Here is a 24,746-nt window from a genome sequence, read left to right as displayed (position 1 = left end):
AAAAGAATGATTATAAGGCTTTCAAAATTTTCCTAAAAACTTACAAGTCCAAGATTGTGGGGGTGTTACACGTTGAAAAGTTGAGAACTAGATTTGGGTTCGACCAGTTCTGTATCGGGGTTGAAAGTCCCTCTGGGGTTGTCGTTTCTCCAATCCAAAATTACGCTGAAGTGCTTTCCCTGTTATGTAAAACAATCGACCAGTTTGCATTCCTGAAGGCTTATCTCCCCACTCGCTCATCGGATCGCTGTGATTTTAGTGGTGTTGGAAAGATAACAGAATCCTCCTTCTCTGTTCTTTTTACTGTTTTCCCGATTTACAGTATAAATCCCCAAAAAATAGGTAGTATCAGTCGGAACAGGGGCAGCAGCACCCGTTCAGCACCTATTTTAGCAGTGTTCCAGGGGCCATATCTGGGCACCTATTTGTCAATTTTCGGCGTGCTATACGCTGTTGATAAGGTCTTTTTATCTGCTGTCTTTTCTTTGTTGGGAGTTTTCCTGGATTCTGCCATTTTTCTAGTAAAAAATCAGTAGCAATGTCTGCTACTGTTTATTGACTTGGAAAAGTTTTAAGACACTCCTCTTTTTGTCCTACGTCGCCCCGTCGATAAGGCTCCCCCATCAGAATGTGGGAGACAATAGAAAAAAGAGGGGTTCACTCATGATGAGTCATGCCCTCACACAGGTTAATAACATTATGCAAAAAAAGGGAACAAGATGTACATGCCAAAAATACCCCTATATACATAAGATATAGACACGTGTAAAATGCCCAGTCAAGGTAGAATCAATTGGAAGAATAGAAAAAAATAGACCTCACTTTGTAACAAGATCAATTAGGTATAGTCTACTAGGAGGCTTATGTGCCAATCTCAGGAAGGTTTCTGTGTTATACAATCTGTCATCATCACCTACACTATTGTCTCCATGTCCTTTTACCATTGAACAGATCATGTGAGCCTGGTACGACACGACACAACATAATAGCAAATGTTTTTCCAAATAGCTGACAGACTGGCCAATATCTTGTATATCATAGCCTAGACATGAACTTTTAATGCTTGGACTTGCATCTTGATTTGTAATAAGTGCATATTTATTAGTAAGCAATTCTGTTGTCATTTTTATTTGCAACAAAGTCTTTTCTTCAGGATGTGCATTTCTTTTGTTGCTGAAACTTTTGATTAAACACTTGAATTTCAAGCAACTAATACATTGGATGTCACAAAATTTTGATTGCTTTGTCAATACATATCAGTGATTCATTGAACTTTTTTCAAATCCGTCCAGAATGGTTTAACATAATATCCAAGTAGGTGGTCTCGTTTGGTTCTGTATTCTTGACAACTTATCCCACAGATCCTTGACCATTAATCTGATTCTCTGATTGTTGTACTTTTTTCTATCTTGGCAGAAAGCTTTTTACTTGCCTACTTTCTTCTCTGAGCTGATTATGGGAGATAATAGCTTTGAGCTTCCATTGTCCATGAGTTTTCTTCGAATATTCTGTATCTTTGTATAAAGATGTTTGGCTGTTCAGAGCTCAAACTTTGTATTATATAGTATTATATCCATGTTTGCAGTAAGTGAAGATTATTCAACTTGTGTTTAGAAATTAGCAGCTAGAATATTTCAGTTATAAATATTTTTTATGCCATTTCAGGTTCATTTATCCCTAACAAACCACACAGATAAAAAAATGGGCCCATTTGAAGTGTTCATGGCTGAGGATAGTTCTCAGGAGAAAGTTGTCATGGCTAATGGTCATTGGACGTTGGTAAAGCATCAGCTTGATTTGATTCCTTTGCAATTGACAGTAGTTATTCAATTGTATCTCACCGTACCATCATGAAGCATATCCACTGAATGAAAGACATTAATTTCTGAAGTTATGGTCTCATTGTCTTTGCTTTCACTGCTTTGGATATTAACACGCTGAACTTGCTGACTTTTTTTTTTTGCAATGGTTATGCATTTTATGTAGATTATTAAGATATCTTATTGCAAACATGCTTAGGAATAAAATAGAAAATTTGATGAAGCTTCTGCAGGCCATGCTAAGAAAAAATCAATAATGCTTATGCGAGTCTCTCTCTAAATTATTGACTTGGCTTTTGCATTTCGTACAAGTGGCGGTTTCTTAGATACTTTCAGTATTTATTTGGCATGATTGATACCTTATTTTTGGTATAATGAAACCCTTTTGCTAATAATATTGTGTTCATGTCTTACTATTTAGGTCTTATAAATATTTGTGGTACTTTAGGCTGATACTTTGATGTTACCTTCTCTGAGGATACTCTTTATTATGTAAAGAGTGAAGAGAAGGGGAGTCATTTGATCCATGTTTACCTGTGGCTTCTATACAGAATCTAAAACTTCCCATTGCTCAAATGGGGGATGGCAAGCTTTGTTAGAGATGTAGTTGTGTTGTGTGTTATGGATATTTTTTTCATTTGTACATTAGTGTAATAATGTGTCATCTTGTTATGTAAAAGGGCATTTTTGTAATCTTTCAACATAATTAATATAAAAGAGGACATGACCTAGAGAGGGAGGCACCATCCAAGATTCTTTTCCCATCTCTCATTATTCTCTCTTATCTTTTCCTATAAGAAAATTATAGGCACACATCCCGAGGTGATCAATTTGTCATGTTGCAAGAGCCCAGGCAGGGGTAAGTGCTCATCTAGTCAAGAGCCTAGGCAGGGGTAAATAAAATTAAGTGTTTCAGATTAGTTAGCTATGATTGTAAGTCCTATTTCTGATGAAGATATATGTGTAATGAAGTGTGAATGTTTTCCAAAAAGGTGATGAAGTCACCAAAAACACATAATCTCCAAACAAGGAACTAGTGCACTAAGGCACACCACACACAAAAGATTCCATAGTTCTCAAAAAGAGGCAAGAGTAATGTAAAAATTATATAACTTTATTAAAAAAATAGCTTCTAAGCTATGTCATATGGGTGCGGGTACCGGTGCGGCGCAATTTCAAAAATTTTGGACAAGGGGACTCGGCTCTATGGATATAATTTTTTTTTAATATATATATAGAAAAAAATGATTGGACCCGGGACGGGTCCAGACCTAACCCGGGTTAAGATCCCCCCCCCTCCATGCTTTTATAAAGCAACAGAAGGCGGTTAGGGTTTTCTCATTCGAGAAAACCCTCCCCACCTCTGCCGCTTGCTCTCTATCCTCTCCTGTCCGACCATCACTGCCCCCGCTCCGGCAACTTCGCCGGAGCCCTTGCCGGCCACCTCCCTTTCTCCTCCCTTGCTCGTACCCCCTCTGTCACCCTCTTCCTCCTTGTGTTCGGCAGACACACCCGACCAGTATCTCCTCCTTCCTCTTCCACGGATTCTCCTCGCCGACAACAGTCGTCAGAGCCACGTCGCCACAACCTTCTCAGGTGACCTCTCCCCCTCTCCATGTCTTCTTTTTCTTCATCTGTGATCTTCTTCTTCTCCTTCCCTCGTCCTCTTTTGTTTGTCAGCGGCCTTACTCCCCTCTGGTAAATCCCGACCCCCCCCCCTCCTCCTCGTCTCTCGGCTTGTCGGAGACGCCTGCAAGAGGTTGCCTCCCCTCTCCCAGGTGCATTGACCGAGTCCAACACTTATTGGCCGAGTCCACCCCTTATTGGCCGAGTCCACCCCTTGTCCGAAGCCGCACCCGTGTTCACACCCATGTCGGGGCGTGTCGATGCGGGTGTGTTGACCCCCTAGCCGAGTCCGTGTGACATAGCTTCTAAGAAGCTTAAGAATACAATGGGCTTTAAGCCGAGTCCGTGTTGGCTAGGCTTATTAAGCCAACTTCAAAAATTATATATTTTAACACGGGGTGTTATGTAAATCTGGAATTTTATATTTAGTATGCATGTTAAATTTCCAGATCTTGGTTACGTACATGTATGCTGATTTTAATACATGTTATGAATGAAAGGTTTCATATGCTTAAATTGATGAGACATGCTTAATCATTATGCTTTATGAAGTGTATTTTGAGTGCATGTGCATACGTGATTTAATGTGTTTTGCATGTACATAAATGCATGGATTGTTCACTTGTCCAAGTTGAGATAATTCATGAACGAAAGCATGTTTGTGGAATGGTTTCATAAAAGCACATGCACATGAATAGTGAACACATGCATATGAAGGTTATATTTCATGCACATTGTTAAATTGGTTAAATTGGTATATATGAATGTGCATTTGAAAGCATGTGACATCATTGCATAAGATGCATCGATGATCAGTGGATCATCGAGGGTCTGGTGAGCTCTGAGCTTGATTTGCTCCTTTACTTTTGTTTATGCATTACAAAAATCACATTTGATATTTTTCTTTATATTGCACTGTTATTTATTTTTACACGGGCTCGAGTCCTGTGATGAACTTCATACTTGTTGATGCAAATTTGTTATATTAATTTGACATGTTGAATTGCAAATTAATAAGACAACTATTAATAATAACGTAAAGAAAAAGAGCAGTGTAATGTACTTTCATATGAGACTTTTGGAGTTGCGATTTTAGAGAAACCGAAATGATACAAAAATTTTGTGTGCGATGTTGCCCCTGAACTCGATATTGAAGTTTTTTCTCCTGGCCACAGTTTTAGGGAGTTTTTGCCAATTTGCCTGTGGTGATGCGTAGATACAGTTGTTGTTTTGGTATACCAAGAAAAGTGACACTCGTGGATAGGTGGTCTCTGGTGTCCTAATATTAGATGGTTGGTCTAATGTTCTGAAGGTTATTTCGGTCGAGGGCTAAGTTTGGAACCTAGTAATAAAATACAACTTGTGTGATAAGCTATTTTGTGGACCTTACTTGACCTCGAGAATTCTTACCCGTTTGGTGTATCCGCGGGCAACTATAATAAAAAGAGAAACTTAAATTGTGTGTATTTTAATAGGGACATGCATATAATAAGAGAACTTGATAAAAATAATAATTTATTCATACATGTGCACTGACATGATACATCTTCCTGTTATGCATTAGATCATGCATATTTATTTGGGTTTCTTATGATGCATGGTTGGATTTTATGATATTGTATCTTGTTGCATGATGAATGTCTTTACTGTTTATAAAATCATGAAAAATATTATAGTAGCATCCTTCTAAATTATTGCATAAATCATATTTGTATTCTTTATGTTTATTTGTTTCATTAGAGTGATTCATACGCAGAATTCGTTGGATTTTGACACCCGACTTTTTGTGTTTTTTGCAGCCTCAGATGCCCAGTGAGCCGACTTGCTCATGAGAGGAGCTACGAGAGGATCACATGACTGTTTGACAAACTTTGATGGACAACGGGGCTCTTTCTTTTTATTTTCTTTTATGCACTCTAATGTTCTTATTTAATTGTCTTATGACTATGATTTCTTAATTTATAAAGTTGATTCAGTTTGGGTTTGGATTGAAAGATGGGTGTAAGATTCCTTGTGGTGTGTAGAGTTTCCTAGTTGTGGTGGAACTGTAAAGGCCCCGGGTCTTTGGGAAGATTTCCGCAATTGATTCTAAAAAAAAATTGCACTTTTTCTTGGGTATGAGTTGGGGTCGTTACAGGTTTAGTATTACAGTTACCACAAAATCTTACATTTTTACCATTTTCTTAGCATTTAAGTTTTTAATTTTGGTATTTGAGCCCTGTCCTGAAGTGTCAGCAAGCCGTGTCTCGTGATTCAGAGCATTCTCCTTAATTGGTAAGGTCATTTAATACTTTTATTTCAGCATTGAATTTCTTATGCTTGATTGCATTAATAATTAATTCTCTTTTAGTGTGAATTAAGAATCTTGAGGTAATTGTATGAATAAAATTGTTCAGATCAATCTTAAGGGTGTAGGATCGATCGGGGTTTAATTTTGCGAAAATTTGCATGTTTTAGATGTATACCCACACTTAGTCGTTACGTTTTAATTTGGTTTACAAAATTCTTTTAAGGGCGTAGGGATGTAATATCACATATTTTGATACTTAGTCATTTTCTGGTTTTTCAAAAATTTGGCCAAGTTTGAGAAAAAAATCATTTGAACCTCGATTTTTAACCGATGCTTTTGAGTCTGGGCTTAGCCTAGGTCTCACCATTTAGGCCGAGACGAGCCCATCAAAATGCAAGAAAAAGTTTAATTTTCGACTTTTAAATTCGAGCTAAATTTGGTTTATTTTTTAGCGAAATTCAGAATTTGATATTCGTGTAATATGTCGTTGGATGCGTCTCGACATGCTGAGCGCAACATTATGTCACTTTTTTGAATTCCAGTTTCGGTTGGCCCAAAAATTGCATTTTTTGAAAAGGAGCAGTTTGTCGGTTTGGATCCAGAGTTGGATCAGACTGGATCCAATTGATTTGATCCAAATTAATATGGATATGGACTCTATCCAAGACCCATATTAATCTGAATTTGGTTCAGTCTAGATTTTATTTGGATTTTTGAAAATGGATTTGGATCTCGATCTGGATCCAAATTTATGCCCAATGTTTTTCTAGCTTAAATTCCATAAAAAGATTTAATTTGGGGTTAAATAAGGTTGAGAAGTCTCCTAAATTAATTTAGCAATTTTTGAAAACTTCTAAATAATTATTAATTATTTAATACTAAATAATTAGTTAATTTATATTAATTCCGAATTTCTTATTGTTAGGGTTGCTTAGGACTTTTTAATGAAGTCCTTGTACATGCCTAAAGAGACTTGAGTAGTTTTGGAAAAGACTTTTGAAAATTTTAGAAACTTTGAAAAAGTTAAAATATAGTGTTTTGGAAATTAAAAAAAAAAAGAGAGAATCCTCCAAGAAGGAAACTCTCCTTCTCCAGCCCATTTAGTGTAATAACCCGAGTAAAAAAAAAAAGAAATTTGGAACCGGGCCGGATCCGGACCTCGACCCGGATCCGACCCGGGTGATAAGTCGGTTGCGTGCTTTTAAAAGCACGCAGCGACGAAGGAGGGAGGTTCTCGAAACCCCCTTCCCCCTCTCGTCTCTCGGTCTCTCTCCCCCGACCGACTCCCTCTCTCTGCGTTGCCGAGCATTGCCACCGATGCCCCCCTCCTTCCGGCGAGCTCCCTTCCGGCAGCCTTTCCAGGTACGCCCCTTCTCTTGTCCCTCTGCGGACACCGACGCTGTCGGCCACCACCTTCGTCTCGTGTGTTGCAGGAAGCTGGCAACCTTAACCGCCATCGACAGTATCGTCGGCCACCTCTTCGCCTCCTCTTTGGCCGCCTCTTGGCAGACGCCGGCGTTCGGAGCCATCAGCGACTTTTGTGCATCGACGACCTCCCCATCGTTGGCGATCGCAGCCGTCGGCCATCTCCCCCTTCGAGCCGGCATCGGCGACCTGCTGTCAGTCACTGCTCTCCTCCCTCTTTGCGGTGCGTCTCGGTCATCGCCGACCGTGCTCAACGATCGCCGGTAACCACCCTCAGTTCGGTGGCCTCAGCAGACAACCCGACGACTGTCGCCGTCTGTGACCTCGTTTCCTCCACAGCCACCTGCGACATCGTCGGCGACCTCCTGTCCGTTCGTCGGCTGCACCAGAGCCCCCGATGCCGGAGCTGCCGACGACCCTCCACCTTTTTTGTTATCGGTGACAGCATCAACGACAGCTCCCCTGTACCCGGTGCCTCCTCTCTCTTTGTGCTCGCGTTTCGGCGATCGGAACTACCGACGACCCCTCCACTCCCCCTTTGTCATGGTCTCCTGAGGTAAAAACTCCTTCTCCCTTTTTTTTCTCCTTTGAGAGGAGTTGATCGACAGGGAGACTGAGCCCCCTGTCGTCGCCTCTTGTTGGCAGGGGTTTCCATTCCCCCTGTCCTTGCTAGGTCGGCAAAAGGCTCCGCTTCCCCCTGCCCTTCTTGTTGTGCTGGCAGGGGGCTCCGTCCCCTTGCCATTCGCTTTGTAGGTAGGGGGCTCCGTCTCCCTGCCATTTGTCTTGTCGACAGCGGGTTCCTCTCCCCCTGTCCCTTTTGTATTTCCCGGCAGGGGGCGAAGCTCCCCCTGCTCTCCTGCGCTTTGCCGGCAGGGGGCGAGGCCCCCCTGCCTCCTTTGGTTTCCCAGCAGGGGGCAAAGCCCCTCCTGCTTTCCTGTTTACGAGCAGGGGGCAAGGCCCCCTGCACCTCGTTTGTTCTCTGGCAAGGGGCTTTGCCCCGTGCCTTGTTCTTGCTATCGGCAGGGGCTCTGCCCCTGCCTGTCTCGTTTCCCGCAGGGGGGGTTGCACCCCTTGTCTTGATTCATGTTCCGACAGGTTTCCCCCTGTCTTGTTGTGGCAGGGAGCCTCTGCTCCCTCCCCTGCCTTTCTCTGTTCTGGTAGGCAGGGAGCCCCTGCTCCCTGCCTCTGTTGCTTTTTGCCGAGCAGGGCTGAGGCCCCTGCCTTTGGCACTGCAACCTACGGGAAGCCTTGCGGCCTCTGGTTCTCTTCAGTTTGAGTTTGGATTGAAAGATGGGGTGTAAGATCCCCTGTGGTGTGTCGAGTTTCTTAGTTGTGGTGGAACTGTAAAGGCTCCATCTCTGGGAAGATTTTCGCAATTGATTTAAAAAAAAATCATACTTTTCTTGGGTATGAGTTGGGGTCGTTACAAACACAGTTGGCTGGGTCCAGCCACATGCATATGCCGGCTAAGGCTTACCTAGCCAACTGTGTTGGTTGGGTCCAACCGCATGGATATGTCCAGCCGAAACCCAGGGTTCGTCTGGGCCTTGAAAAAAATTTGTTTTCACCACATGAGCTTACATGATATATGCTTTGTCAACCCATGATTTGCTCTTGTACAAAATGTAAGAGTTGAACCATGGACAATATGACACATCTCAGTATCTGTATTTTCTTTTTTTTTTGCAGATTTCACATTCTCCTTGAAATGAATATTAATTCTAGCTTACTTTGTGCTTTGAACATCAACCTCATCAATCCCAAATTTAACATTCATTAAGCATTGAATAACCACTTTATAGGACACAAATTTATTATGCATTCGATGATAATCCTATAGATCATCGATTTAACAATTTAAATGCGTTGAATATCAATTTTATAAATCACAGATTCATCATGCTTTGAATAAGAACTTCATAAATCACCCTACAACAGATCTGGGCCTGATCTGTGTATGGCAGTCTTGGTTGATCTGTTTCAAAACTGCATCACGTGTGTGTGTGTGTGTGTGTCAGATCTGTCCAGATCGGCCCACACTACATGTGGCAGATCTGTCTACTTATAAAAGTGGACAGATTTGCATATAAATTCACATATCCAGATTTTTTTTTTCATGGAATGGGAATCAATAACAAGATATCAAAGGAAAATGAATCGAATTCATACTTCGTAGAATCTGATTTACATCTTTTTTTCCCATTTGAGAAGAGAGAAGGGTCCGTACTTTTTTTTTTAGATGTGAAAAGAACCTCACGTCTTCCTCCCTTCTTCTTCACACGTCTCTCTCTCTCTCTCTCTCTATATATATATATATATATATTCACCTTTTTCTATAGATCACGATTTTTTTTTTAATTGAGGGAGCCCCTTGAAGTGACGTCCCTCTAGGGTTTGCCCATATGGTAGGCTTTCACTCTATCTCCAAATCCCACTTTTCCTATTTTTCCTCGACCACTTTTGTTAATTCTTTTTAAACCCTTTTTACTACTTTCCTTTTTCACTAATTTCTCTTCTTTACCCCTTTTATTTACCTTTTTCTCTCCTCATTCCATGGTTAGGGTAGATTCTCTCAAGATTAACCATAAGGTAAGTTTTGAAATTCGAAATTAATATCCATTAAATAATAAATTAATTATTTATGTCTTATTTCTTACTAAATAACCATCCAGAAGCTTCCAGAGGATATCTTATCCCTCTTGGGGCCTTTTTAACTTTAATTTTAATATAAAAACGAATTTAAAGCTATATCATTGTTGGGTATGGGTTTAGATTTGGATCCAAATCCATATCCCAACCCCATTTGGATCCTGGGCTGGATCAAATCCTAATTAATATGGGTCTTGGACAGAGTCCAGATTCATGTGAATTTGGATCAAAAGCATTGGATCCAACCCGATCCAAATCCAGACCCGACCCGTCGAGGCGGTTTCTTTTTGAAAAAAAAATGATTTTTGGGTCAACCGTAGCTCGGATTGGGAAAAGTAAAATATCGTTGGACTCGGGATTCCGAGACGCATCCAACGACACATACTTTGAATTTCGCTTTTGAAATTTGCTTGAATTTAACCCGAATTTCACTCGAAATTTGCTTGAATTGAAAGGTTAAAAATAAAACTTTTTTGCACCTTTTAATCGGCTTGTTAGACCTTGTCGATGAGACTTGTGTCAATTCTTGGTTCAAAGAACATAGGCCTATTATCGAGGTTTACCTGATTTTTCTTCTATACTTAGCCAAATTTTCAAAAAACTCAAATTCAACTAAGTGTGAGAATACATGATATTACAAGTTGTGTCCGAGTGTCGCACCCGCGTCCGTGTGACATTGCTAGAAATCTAGCTGTTGGGATCCCCCAACAGCTAGTTGGCCAAAAAGATCAAGCTAATAAATACGAAAATACAAAAATCCTAAATACATTCTACATATATATATATATATATATATATATATATATATATATATATATATATATATATATATATATATATATATATATATATATATATATATAGAGAGAGAGAGAGAGAGAGAGAGAGAGAGAGAGAGAGAGAAACATGTACATTCCAAACCATCCCAGACCCCTTTAAAAAATATACTTGCATGAGTTTTTTGCTTAATCCAAAAATACAGATGCATTTATCATTGCTTATTTACTAAAAACCGTGCATTGGATCGAATCAATTTAACAAGAATTCTTGATTTTTAGTTAATCACGATTTTGGTGCAATATGTTCTGTTGATTTTTTTGTCGAGCTAAAAACACATCTAAATATGAGAAATGTTTAAACTAATTCATGTTTTCTATTAAATAAAGCATGGAGAACACATCTAAAGGTTTTTATTAAACAAAAAACACATGCAAGTATATTTTTAAAAGGGGTATAGGACGGTTTGGAAGATAAATGGTCTGGACGCTACACATTACTCTCTCTCTCTCCATATATATATATATATAATTATGACATAAGTTAACAGTCTATTTTGTGGTCAAACTTGGTCAATGATACTTGGACAAATATGAGCCTCTCTACAATGGTAATAAAGAAATGGAAAAATGTGAAGATAACAGATAAACTGGGTAAACCAAGCATGTATGTTAAAATGGTAAAAATGAAATCTTTTTAATGAAAGCTTTGCTAAGAGAAGGGGAATTGTTTTTTGGGAACTCTGATTATAGAAGGTAATATTGTGATGTATGATGAGGTTATCTACCTCCGAGATTATCACATGTTTTGTGGCTGATTGTCTTAAAAAAGGGAAATTTGCATTTCCCACCCATCCTTTGGGTTTATTCCCTCACCCCCCTGAGGTTTGACAAATGCCAAGTGCACCATGTGGTTTATGCATTGGTTATACCCCCCATGTTATCTTTGAGTTGGAAAAGTAATCACTTGAGGATACTCTAGTCATCTTTTTTGTTTTTTTGTTTCTGATTTGTCAGTACTTTAAAAAGAAAAATCTTGGTCAACCCAGACCAATGCTTAAATGCAGGAGGGTATTTGATATCCAGTGAACATTGGTAAAGTTAAGGAGTACGCCCAGAGATAATAGGAAAACTGCAAATTTGCCTCAAAAAATATTTTTATATATGAACAATGTATAAAACCTTTTAAAGACTTGTTTTCTATTAGGGATTAAAATCCCTTTTTTCTATCATCTGACTTGTGATGACAATTGTCTTGCACTTGCAGTAATTCGCATTGCACTGTTTGATCTGTCAGCCTGATTATGAAGGACCTGATATTTGATGACATTTGTTTTCAGTTGTCTCATCATCATAAATAAATTGATTTCTAGTTCTTGGCCACTGACTTGGTTTTTGCATTGGTTACATAGGCTTTATCGCAGCTGGAGGCATTCGGTTCTACAGATTTTAACCTGGTGAGTATGCACTTTATCTCCAATAGCAGTAATATCTTAACGTAGCTAATGCATCAGTGTCAATCTTGCTTGATGTCAAGATCAGATAAATATGATTTCCCACCATTTCCTGAAGGTCTAGGAGACTAAATTGTATTATAAAGGATTCTTGATCATTCCCTGTGATGATGCCTGAAAGTGGAAGGAAATTCTAGTTCTTGATAAGCTATCCATATCCTACTTTCTAGCAAAGAATATGACGTTCTTTTTGTTGCTGCTGAGTTTTTCACATGTTACTGGTTGCTGGGGATGTTCCTGTGCATTTGGATAAGGAAGACTCCCCGCTCCCCATCAGCGCTCAAGCCCTTCTTGTCATTGGGGCCACCCTTCGCTCTACAGTTGGTTGCCGACTGGGTGAAGGATCCATAGTCTGGGCAGTAGTGGATGGTATTCTCATATTCAGTCACCTGTGAGAGGATTCCGTCTCTGTCTATTTCGATTTTGACCTCCTTCAGAATGAAATCCTACAAGACCTTGATGCAGAGTCTTGCGAAGGAGGCTTTATTTGTGGATAGAGTGTGTGCATCAGTACCAATTAGAGTCCCTCCCAAAAAATGGGGCCACTCCCACAAAACTTTTAAGGATCCACATCTCAGCGGACAACCCCAGGTGTCTTATCCATATGGGAAGACCATGAGAAATCTCAATTTTAGTTTCATGTTGGGGCTCCACTAAGAGGTGAGCAAGGTCTACCCCCAACCCACCGTGCGCCCTTCCTGGTGGACCGTCTAGTAATCCTCGTTTGAGAACACTCTAATCCAAATGATACCTTTGGAAAGGGTCGAGAACTTTACCTGCAACGATGAAGGCTAAGGAGCTTGGAGGTTGTCGAACATGTATTGGTGCTCCATCCATTTGTGGGTAAGTTCACCTGAGAAGCCGACGAGAACAGTCCACCAGAGGTCATGGAACATATTTTGGTATTTCAATACAAGGACATAGATCCGAGTGTTCTGACCTTTAGTGCGAAGGACAATGGGAGCTCCCTCCTCCGATCAGGATATCCTTTCCACTATGCGAGCCCATGGCGATTTCACCGAAGAAGAAGCTTATTTAGTTGTAGGGGAAGTCAAAGGGCTCTTTTCATCGCCCTAAGAGGATGGCAAGGGAGGAAAGTCAGGCAACTGATCCTCGAAAGAGATTGACCCATCCGCAGCATCTAGGGAAGGAGCCATCCCAAAAATAGGGAAAAAGAAGTGGGCGACTGGCAAGAGAAGTCCCTTCCACCGGCCGACGTCGCCCGGGGGATGCAGTTGGGGGGAAGGGCTTAGGGTTCACCCACAGCAAACCCTATCAGCGAAAAAAAAACTCCTTCCTATCCAAAACTTTCATCTATGCATTAGGAAAATTAGTTTCTAGTGTTTTCATTGTGGAAGTAAGTTCCCAATGTTTTTTCCATGTCATATTGTATCATTTTCAGGATGATGTTTCATTAGTTTCTTTGAGTATTCTACTTTTAAATATGGTGTAATGAAATAGAAGAAGATGCAAATAATGCCACTAAGGGCTTACAAGATCACAATCACAAAGTGCACAAGCACAAGTCCAAGTTGGACAACACAATAGCCAACAAAGGGCAACAAAGAAGATAAAAGAATATATCTTTATTGAGGAAATGCTTAAGCTAAAAAGCATAAAAGAATAGGGGGAATGTAAGAACTTCAAAAAAAATAATTAATTGATATGGGCCGGATCCGGATCCAGACCCGACCCGTGGCCACCGCCCCTCGCTGTCATTAAAAGACAGCGAAGCAGGCAGGAGGAGGGTTACGAAACCCCCCTCACCGCCTCTCGCCCTCTCGTCTCTCTCCCTTACCCTCTCGCTCTCTGCAATTTCTCTCTCACTCTCTCCCTCACCGACCCTCTTGTCTCCTTTTGTCTCTTTGTTTCTCTCTCTCTCTCGTCCACTGTCACCGACACAGGCGACCCTGGACAACCCGCGGCCACCGGCGAGCTTCCTCCGAAACCCTCTGGTATGTCGGCGTCTCCTCTTCTCCCCTCTTTTCCTTTTCTTCTCCTCTTTCGTCTCTTTCCCCCTTATTTTTCGGTTACGCAGGGAGGGGAGGGTTGAGCCACCTCCCTGCTGCCCTAGGTTGAAGGGGAGGGGTAAAGCCCCCTCCCTGCGAGCCCTTTTAGCGAGGGAGGGGCGGAGCCCCTCCCTGTGTCGTACAGGGTACGGGAGGGGCCGATTCCCCTCCCGGTGCTCTTCTGGCTGAAGGGGAGGGGCTGAGCCCCCTCTCTGCTTCCGTTACTGCAGGGAGGGGCTAAGCCCCCTCCCTGCTTTTGTCACGGCAGGGGAGGGGCCGAGCCCCTCCTCTCTGCCTCTTTTTGTTGTTCCAGTAGGGGCCATCGGCCCCTGCCTTGTTTATTTCAGCAGGGGCTGTAGGCCCTTGCCTCTTTTTTATTGTTCTAGCAGGGCCATCAGCCCTTGCCCTTTTAGATGTTCTAGCAGGGGCCATCGGCCCCTGCCCTTTGTGCATAAACCTATACCCTTGGCAGACAAGCCCGGGTAATCTTCGGAAACTACATCGTGATGGGGATAGATCATTGTAATTGTTGGTCTTCAACGAAGAATTCCTAGTAAGCGTAAGTCATCAACTCGCTTTGGCTACATCCCTCTTTTGGCAGCAAGGGTCATTTGGCCCTGCCCCATCCTTTTTTCGAGTCAATTGTGACGGTCGGCCCCAGCCCTATGTATCGGAAAAGTCGAATCTTCTCCTTGCTTTTGCTTTTGTCTGGGTTTGCATGTTAATATCGCATATTTGCAGCTGCGACGGATCCCACTCGCGCTCCGCGACCCGAGCCGTCAATCGTGTACATCCGCAGACGCCAGCAAACTCGTAACTCTCCAAGGTAGGGAAAGATTGCACTGAAGACTTGGATAATTGAATTAAGTTCAATTAAACTGAAAATAATCATTAAATGAATATATATATATACAAATATATATATATATATATATATATATATATATATTTATACGAGTATGCACTTCACTCAAGGACGCGGTTTCGCGACCCTTGCTCTTTACCTTATATCAGTCTTTACTTGTCGTCGTGCATCGCGTCGAGATCTTGCGTTGCACTCCTGCTTAGAGTTTTTACTTGCCGTCACGCATCGCGTCGAGGCTTAGCGTTGCACTTATGCTTACTGCCTTTACCTTGTCGTCGCGCTCTTCGCCTAGACTCTTGCTTTTGCATATGTGTTGGTATTGCCTTGTTATTGAAGATGACGCGCAAGTTTTTATTAAAATATACCTATTATATATATATATATATGTATATATATATAAATTCTGTATATTACATCAATACCCGATAGGGGTATTTTTGTAATTTCACAGTTGTTTTAGAAAACAACTATTTTTTTTCTTTTTTGAATAAATGTAATTTTTATTTTTTATTTTTTTCATTTCTTTTTATTCTTTTTGAGGACCTAAAGGGGCTCCAACATAGAAGTCGTTGGAGCCCCCAACGGTCACAAATGTGACCGTTGGGGGCTCCCAACGACTCTATGGAAGCCCCCTTTTGGCTCTCCTTTTGAGGCCCTTTGGCCCTCCTTTTTCCTCCTCTTCCTCTTGTATAAATAGGGGTGATCCCCTTGTGTATTCTCATCTTGGAGAGCTTCTCTCTCTTTTCAATAAGAGGCTTTGTATATTATTGCCTTCTTAAAGGCTTGTGCTTGTATTGTCCCTTCGTGGACTTGTGATATTTCCTCTTTTATTCATTGTTGTATGTGCTTGTATGCACTCTTTATATTTCCGCAATATCTCATTACATGGTATCAGAGCCACTCGATTCGTGAAGGAAAGGTGTGGTTCGTGTATATCTTATTTTAGTGAACATCTTCTCACTTCTTGGCAACATCATGGAGACAAAGATTGATCTTTCTTTCAAGCTCAATGGAAAGAACTATATGATGTGGGCATCGGCTATGGAGAATAATCTCAAAGGAAAGAAGCTTTGGGGTTATGTCATGGGGACCGTTCTGGAACCTAAGCTTATGCTCACGAAGATGGAAGAAGATCAAGAAAAAGCTCTTGAGGGAGATGCTCGTCTCAAGGCCATTGAAAATCATCAAAAGGAAGTGGAAGATTGGGAAAGCAATCACGCAAAAATCCTTGCGTGGTTTATGAACAATGTGGAGCTTAAGGTATGTGCTAATATAGCTAAATTTCGTAGAGCCAATGAGGCTTGGTCCTTTATGAGGGGTATGTATACCCAAAAGGATCTTGCAAGAGCATACTTCTTGCAAGAAAAGGTTAGAACCACCAAGCAAGGTGATTCTAGCATTCAAGACTACTATAGTGCCCTTAACCCACTATGGGATGAATTGGCTCTTTTAGAGCCAAAGTGGGTTTCTATGGAAGATGTTGATTTAAGACAAAAACAAATGGAACAAGAGCGATTGTTTCAATTTCTTTTTGGGCTACGTCCCGAATTTGAGCAAGTAAGATCCTCACTTCTCCATAGATCTATTTTTCCTCCTATTGAGGATGCTATTGCCGAAATCACTCAAGAGGAGACAAGGCTTGGCATGAGTAAGCATGTTGATGAAGTTCTTGCCGTATCCAAACCGGGTAACAATGTTAGAACCTATAAGCCTCCTCATTTTGGGAAACAAGGGAACTACAATGGAGGAAAAAAAATGATTGTTTGTCATTATTGCAATGAGCCGGGTCACATTAGACCCGCTTGTCCAAAGCTTATGGGAGCCTTCAAGCCTAAAGTAGCCTCTCTTGAAGAAACCACCACCAAAGAAGATGAAGGCAAAAACAATGACATTAAAGAAACTCTTGGACAAATATCTATGGCTCTCCAACAAATGCTAAAAGTTTCTTCCTCCACATCGGGTGCGGCCATTGCTTTAACATCATCACCCGGTACGTATTCTTGAATCCTTGATTCCGGAGCTTCTTTTCATATGAACCCTCATGAGAATGCACTTAGTGATGTTTGCATCAATTCAAAGGACTCTTGTGTCTCAACGGCCGATGGAACTTTTTTGAAAATTTCAAGTATTGGCTCTTTTAAAGATTCTCAAAATTTTTGTGTTCCAAAAGTAAGAGTTGTTCTCAAATTGCCGACCATGGATGTGAAATATCTTTCTCATCTAATGGTTGCTTTGTGCAGGATCTCCGGTCCGGGAAGCGGATTGGGCAAGGCCATAGAAAGGGAGACCTCTATTATATGGACCATCTTGATCTCCCTACAAATTTTTTTTGTTCTTATGTCCAAGAAAAAAATATGGAAACTTGGCATAAAAGACTTGGTCATCCAAGTTATTCCAAAATGTATCTCTTTCCTTTTGGAAAAAAATTTTGTAAGGAAAAAGAAATTAATTGCAAAGATTGCATTTTTGGAAAAATGAAGTCTATTCCTTTTCCAACTAGATCTTTTTTCTCATCAAGGCCTTTTGAATTGGTGCATTCGGATGTTTGGGGTCCTTCTCCGGTTATGTCTAAAGGGGGCTATTCATATTATGTTACATTTATTGATGACTTTACTCGGTATGTTTGGATTTATTTCCTTAGTCATAAGTCGGAAGTATTTAACTTCTTTAAAGATTTTCATAAAAAGGTTCAAAATCAATTTCAAAGTAACATATCTATTTTAAGATCCGATTCCGGTGGTGAATACTTATCTCACGAATTCCAAAACTATTTAAACCAAAATGGCATTTGTCATCAAAAGTCATGTCCTAGGACTCCTCAACAAAATGGCCTAGCGGAAAGAAAACATAGGCACATTATAGAAACCGCTAGAACATTACTTGTGTCTAGAAATATTCCAAAAAAATTTTGGGCGGAAGCCGTTCTTACCTCAACCTATCTAATCAATAGAATGCCCTCTTCTAAGTTAAAAAATGCTTCTCCTTATGAGAAACTCTTTAAGTTTTCACCCGATTTTAATCGACTTCGTATTTTTGGTTGCAAATGTTTTGTCCTACTACATAAAAGGGATAAGTTATCTCCAAAAGCAATTGAATGTGTATTTTTTGGATATGGTGAAAATAAAAAAGGGTATAGATGTTATGATTTTAAGAATGATAAACTATATGTTTCAAAAGATGTAACATTTCTCGAAGAAGAAAACGGTTTTGATAAAATAGAAGAGACAAATGAAATCGATTATATATTCTTATATGATCTTATTGATGACATACAAGAAGATTCTCTTGAAAACATAGATGACACTCACGAGGTATCCCCTCTTGACATAACACTCTCAAATGATAGTAATTCAAATACAAACGTTCATGATAGCGATGCCAATATAAATGTTTACTCAAGAAGAAATCAAGAAAAACCTATTAGTGCCCTCGAAAAATACTCTCAAATTTCCGAATCCATTGAGGAACCACAAGTTAGGCATTCTTCTAGAATATCAATACCCCTAAATAGGTTTGTCTCCTATGACTCTTTAACTCCCAACTATCGGGCATGTTTGATAACTCTACACTCTTATTTTGAACCAGCCCACTATAATCAAGCTAAATCTATACCTCATTGGGTTGAAGCAATGCAAGTTGAAATAAATGCTTTAAAAAAGGCCAATACTTGGGAAGTAGTTGATCTACCCTCACACAAAAAACCTATTGGTTGTCGTTGGGTCTTCAAAGTTAAAACTAAAAGCGATGGCTCTTTAGAACGATATAAAGCCAGATTGGTTGCTAAGGGATACTCCCAAGAATATGGTATTGATTACGAAGAAACATTCGCCCCCGTAGCTCGTATGACAAGTGTCAGAACCTTAATAGCTGTCTCATCAACCAAAAAATGGCCTATTTATCAACTTGACGTAAAAAATGCTTTTTTAAATGGAAGTTTAAGTGAAGAAGTTTATATGGATCCACCACCCGGAATAAATATTAAGCAAGGTCAAACACTTCGGCTTTTAAAGGCATTATATGGTCTTAAACAAGCCCCTAAGGCTTGGTATGATCGTTTTAGTGATATCATGATAAAATTAGGATTTCATTCTTGTTATACTGACACTGCTCTTTTTGTTAAAAATGCAGGTTCTAGTATCGTAATTTTGTTGCTTTATGTTGATGATATGATTATCACTGGAAATGATCAAAGTAGTATTATTAATGTTAAAAATATGTTAAAAGATAATTTTGATATGTCTGATTTAGGTTTTCTCAGATATTTTCTTGGAATTGAAGTTGCATATTCTCCTAGAGGATATATTTTGTCACAGATGAAGCTTGCTGCAGATATATATTCTAAGTCTGGGATTTCTGATGATAAGAAAGTAGAGACTCCCGAAGTTATTAATGCCAAATTGCGGTTAGAGGATGGGGTTCTTCTGGAAGATCCTACACCGTACAAACAACTCATTGGGTCTCTTACATATTTAACCATCACCAGACCAGATATCACTCATGCGGTTCACTCAGTCAGTCAATTTCAGCATGCTCCTACAACCGTACATATGAGTGCGGTTCTCCGAATCATCCGCTACATTCGGAATACCATCAATAAAGGGCTATTTCTATCCACCTCTTCCCCTTTGAATCTTCTTGCTTATACTGATGCAGATTGGGGAGGTAATCCCAATGATCGAGTCTCAACTACTGGTTTTTGTGTCTTTTTAGGGGACTCATTGATTGCCTGGCGATGCAAGAAGCAGCAGAAAGTTTCACTATCATCCACTGAAGCTGAGTACCGGGCAATGGCAACCACAACAATGGAACTTGTATGGCTTCGCAGTTTGCTTAAAGATATGGGAGTTGATATTACTGAAGCCTCAAAGCTGTGTTGCGACAATAAGAGTGCCATCTATATTGCGAGCAATCATACTTTTCATGAACGTACGAAACATATTGAAATGGATTGCCACTATGTTCGTGACGAATTTTTACGAGGAACTATTGCTCTGCCATATGTCACTTCAGAATATCAGTTGACAGACTTCTTCACTAAAGCTCTTCCGGCTCCTCGCTTCATGTTTCTTCTCGGCAAACTTTCCGTCATTCCCCCGTAAAGTTTGAGGGGGGGTGTTAAAATGTACCTATTATATATATATATATATATATATATATATATATATATATATATATATATATATAAATTCTGTATATTACATCAATACCCGATAGGGGTATTTTTGTAATTTCACAGTTGTTTTAGAAAACAACTATTTTTTTTCTTTTTTGAATAAATGTAATTTTTATTTTTTATTTTTTTCATTTCTTTTTATTCTTTTTGAGGACCTAAAGGGGCTCCAACATAGAAGTCGTTGGAGCCCCCAACGGTCACAAATGTGACCGTTGGGGGCTCCCAACGACTCTATGGGAGCCCCCTTTTGGCTCTCCTTTTGAGGCCCTTTGGCCCTCCTTTTTCCTCCTCTTCCTCTTGTATAAATAGGGGTGATCCCCTTGTGTATTCTCATCTTGGAGAGCTTCTCTCTCTTTTCAATAAGAGGCTTTGTATATTATTGCCTTCTTAAAGGCTTGTGCTTGTATTGTCCCTTCGTGGACTTGTGATATTTCCTCTTTTATTCATTGTTGTATGTGCTTGTATGCACTCTTTATATTTCCGCAATATCTCATTACAGTTTTTGCTCTTTGCATATGCCTTAAAGGCATCCTCGTGGAGGACGCAAGGGGCATTTACCACTCTCTCTCTTGCAACGAGAGTTGAGTTGGGAGCTAGCGTTACATCCTCGTCTAAGGAGAGGGATACCTTGCAAGGATCCTGACTCTTCGAATATGCAGTCCTGCAGACGAGTTGGGGTTTGAGCAAACTACTTCACAGGGGTTCTGTTGAGAAACCTGTATCCCGTCTATCGAGGCCAGTATCGAGTCATGCGAGGCATGTAGATACCTCGATAGCGGATGAGATTCTAGAAAATCGCATGCATAATGTTGGCACAAGGTACTGTTGTTTCAAAGGATAAAGTAAAGTTGATAAACATTACATCTTTGTGAAACACTCCTGTTGAGGCTTCTATTGAGGAGCTATACCCCCTTCATCCTACAGTACTTGTAGTCGTTCACGACACGTCTAGTACTGCGATGATCGAATGAGACGGTCGTGCGACCTCGAATAGTGCTAAATGCACAATGCTGTAATCACATAAAATAGCCTCACATTCGCCTTCACATGCAAGATGCTCGAGTGGTTTAAAGACCACAGCATAGGATGGGTCGTTAGTTAAGCAACCCCTAACGCACCCATTCGCTTCTGGTTGTTCTGTCAAGGGAGAGGACAGAGCGGTACAAAACTCCAATGGATAGGTTGTTAACAACCACCCTACGGGCAATGATTCAACCTCCCCAGTCATTGGAGTTAGGGGAAAGGGGCTACAATAGTTAGCTCAACACTTCTGCAGAAGTTGGATGCATCTGTGGCACTGCTTTTCAGCCTTTGGGGAATCCTCTCTCGGCTAAAGCCGTTCCTTTAGGAGCGGACTTAACTAGCTATTTGGGTTATTCAAAATACATAGCATAATAGATGCCCGAACTAGTCTCAGTTGTTTCTACGTTTTGCCTGCGCGTACCCGTAGGCCAGTAATATCGAAACATAAAGTCTGTTCACATTGGTTGTTGGGTCGTGTGACTCGCTTGCACTACTGATTTGCTTGCACTACTGACTTGCTTGCACTACTCATTCGCTTGCACTACTTACTCGCTTGCACTACCTACTCGCTTGCACTACCTATTCGCGTGTACTACCTATTCGCTTGCACTACTTATTCGCTTGTACTACTTACGCGTTTGCACTATTTACCTGTTTGCATTGTTTACCTGTTTAACTGCATATTTGCTTGAAACTGAGTAACCTACTGAATTAAATGTACATAATTCAGTTTCTTGTAGTCTCTCTTGTGCACCTACTAGTTTTTTGCGAAACTAACCCATTCTATGGGTACAGGTGATGATTAGGTACACCACAGGCGATGGCACGATAGCAAGATGACTCCAAGACTTTCTTCTTCCTGCTCTTAGCTCGCGTCCTGGATGTTTGGGGTTTTGTAACTGATTTTCATTGGGATATCCGAATTTTGTACTATTTGGAGAACTTCTTAAATGAAAGTGGCTTTTCCAAGTGTTTGCAAGTAGCATGGGTTGTGCGCTTTGGTTCTTTTAGCTAACGCGCCCAAAGTTGTCAGTTTGCCTTTCTGAAATTAACAAAAGAATAATCTTCCGCTAATTTCATAAACCATCTCTAAGATAAAGAGATTTCTTTTTAGTCTCTTGTTTGTTTTTCTGAAAGGTTTGCAAGTTTGAAATTTTAGGGCGTTACAGGGAAACACCCCTATTTATATACAACAAAAGAAGGGGAGTGAGAGCCATTTGGGGGCTCCCACATAGAGACGTTGGAGCCCCCAATGGTCACATTTGTGACCATTGGGGTGCCCCAATGTCTCTATGGTCAAAAGACCATAGAGCCCCCAAGGCTATTACAAATTACAAAAAATAATAAAAAGAGAATTAACTATTTTCTAAAACAATTAATTATTACATATGTGAATTGACAAAGAATACTCCTAATAGGCAATAGCTATTACAAAGCTATATATAAATATATATATTTTAACACCCCCCTATCAAACTTACAGTGAAGTGATCGAAAGTTTGCTAAGGAGAAAAAGAAATCGAGGTGCAGTGTGAGCTTTGGTGAAGAAATTTGTGAGTTGATACTCGGATGTGACATATGACAACATAATAGTTTCTCTCAAGTATTCATCACGTACATAATGGCAATTCATCTCTACATGTTTTGTTCTCTCATGGAAGGTGTGGTTACTTGCAATATAGAATGTACTTTTATTATCACAATACATCTTCGAAGGTTTTGAGATAATGACACCCATATCTCTAAGAAGACTTTTTAGCCATACAAGTTTCATTATTGTTGTAGCAATTGCATGATATTTCGCTTTGGTTGAAGATAACGATACTTTTTATTGCTTCTTTCACCTCCATGATATTAGAGAATCTCCTAAAAAGACACAAAAACTTGTGGTTGAGATTCTATCATTGGGATTTCCTCCCCAATCGGCATCAATATTAGCAAGCAAATCTAAGAAGGAAGATGAAGATAAAAAAAACTCTCTTTGTTATGGTGTTTTTGATATATCTGGCAATTCTTAACACAACACTCATGTGCACAGTTGTTGGAGCATGTTGAAACTGACTGACAACGTGAATTGCATGAGCTAATCTGGTGATGGACAAGTAAGTGAGTGACCCGATCAGTTGACAATAAGGTGTAGGATCTTCAAGGAGAGTCTCATCTTTAAGTATTAATTTAGCATTGATCACTTTTAGGGTTTCTACTTTCTTGTTACAGGAAATGTTAGACTTAGCACAAATGTCAGCAGCAAGATTCATAGGAGACAAAATGTATGCTCTGGGAGAGTAAGCAACTTCAATGCCTAAGAAGTATCTCAAAAAACCTAAGTCAGACGTCAAAATTTCCTTTTAAAACATTTTTAATATCACTAACTCCCTGTTTGTCGCTCTCAATGATTATCATATCATCTACATAAAGTTGAAGTATGACTACTTTAGTACTTGTACTTTTAGTAAAAAGCGCAATGTCTTTATAATAGGAATAAAAACTCAAAGAAGACATAACACTACTAAATCTATCGTATCAGGCCTTTGGAGCCCGTTTAAGACCATACAAGACCTTCGTAAGTTTGAGAATTTTACCATTTTCAATACTAAATCCGGATGGAGGATTCATATAGACCTCATTTAATTCTTCATTAAGAAAAGTATTTTTTACATCAAGTTGATATGTGGGGCATTTTTTAATTGATGCAATTGTTATGAGGGTCCTAACACTGGTCATCCTAGCTATTGGTGTAAAGGTTTCCTCGTAGTCAATTTCATATTCCTGGGAGTATCCTTTAGCGACTAACCTAGCTTTATATCTTTCTAGGGTCTCATCACTTTTGGTTTTAACCTTAAAGACACATCTATATCTTGTAGGTTTCTTTCCTAAGGGTAATGAAATTACTTCCCAAGTTTTAGGCCTTTTGAGAGCATCTAATTCAACTATTTCAACCCAATGTGGAAGACTTTTAGCTTCATTATAGTATGAAGGTTCATAATAAGAATGTAAGGCTATTAAACATGCTCTATAATTTTGTGTCAAAGTATCATATGATACAAACCTACTAGGTGGGATAGAGACCCGATTGGATCTCCTAAGTAAGGTTTCTTCTATAGGAGAATTATGTGTATATTTTTTTAAAGCACTTGGAGGATTTCTTTGTTGACACAGGCTATACACTTGTATTGGTTTATCAATAACATTATCATTACTTGATGGTGATTCGACATTTTCAACATTAGAATGCTCATCATTATCACCATTATCACTCAAGGAGTTATCATTCGAAGAAACATCACAAGCAGTTAACTTTTCTTGTGGTAAGAGATCAAATAAAAAGTTATAATTTACTTCATCTTTTTCCTTAGTTTTCTCAAGTCCATTTTCATTTTCTAAAAAAGTCACTTCTTTTGAGACATAGAGTTTGTTATTCTTGAAGTCAAAACATCTAAAGTCTTTTTGGTTTTCTCCATAACCCATGAAGACACATTCAATGGATTTTGGAGATAATTTATCTCTTTTATGCAAAAGGACATAACACTTGCAACCAAAAACTCTTAAGCGTTTATAATCGGGGGGGGGGGGTCT

General features: G+C 39.8%; 1 protein-coding gene across 4 annotated transcripts in view; it reads left to right on the top strand.

Moving 5' to 3' along the window:
• The window catches only part of LOC149822215 (trafficking protein particle complex subunit-like protein), a 183,416-nt gene that overhangs the window by 154,668 nt on the left and 4,002 nt on the right, over nucleotides 1-24,746 (top strand). For 2 of the 4 annotated variants that reach the window (XM_089980716.1, XM_089980713.1), the window contains 2 exons: nucleotides 1,666-1,779; nucleotides 11,999-12,043. In XM_089980716.1, coding sequence (XP_089836842.1) covers nucleotides 1,666-1,779; nucleotides 11,999-12,043 — 159 coding nt within the window. Of the gene's footprint in view, nucleotides 1-1,665; nucleotides 1,780-5,245; nucleotides 5,421-11,998; nucleotides 12,044-24,746 lie in introns of those variants that run through there. The other 2 variants (XM_089980715.1, XM_089980714.1) reach the window with 2 other exon arrangements.

The sequence above is a fragment of the Nuphar pumila genome, chromosome 11 (assembly GCF_984573655.1).
Source record: "Nuphar pumila chromosome 11, dmNupPumi1.hap1.1, whole genome shotgun sequence".
Taxonomy (NCBI): Eukaryota; Viridiplantae; Streptophyta; class Magnoliopsida; order Nymphaeales; family Nymphaeaceae; genus Nuphar; species Nuphar pumila.
Note: the sequence above shows the minus strand (reverse complement) of the source record. Positions and strands in the feature narration are given on the sequence as shown.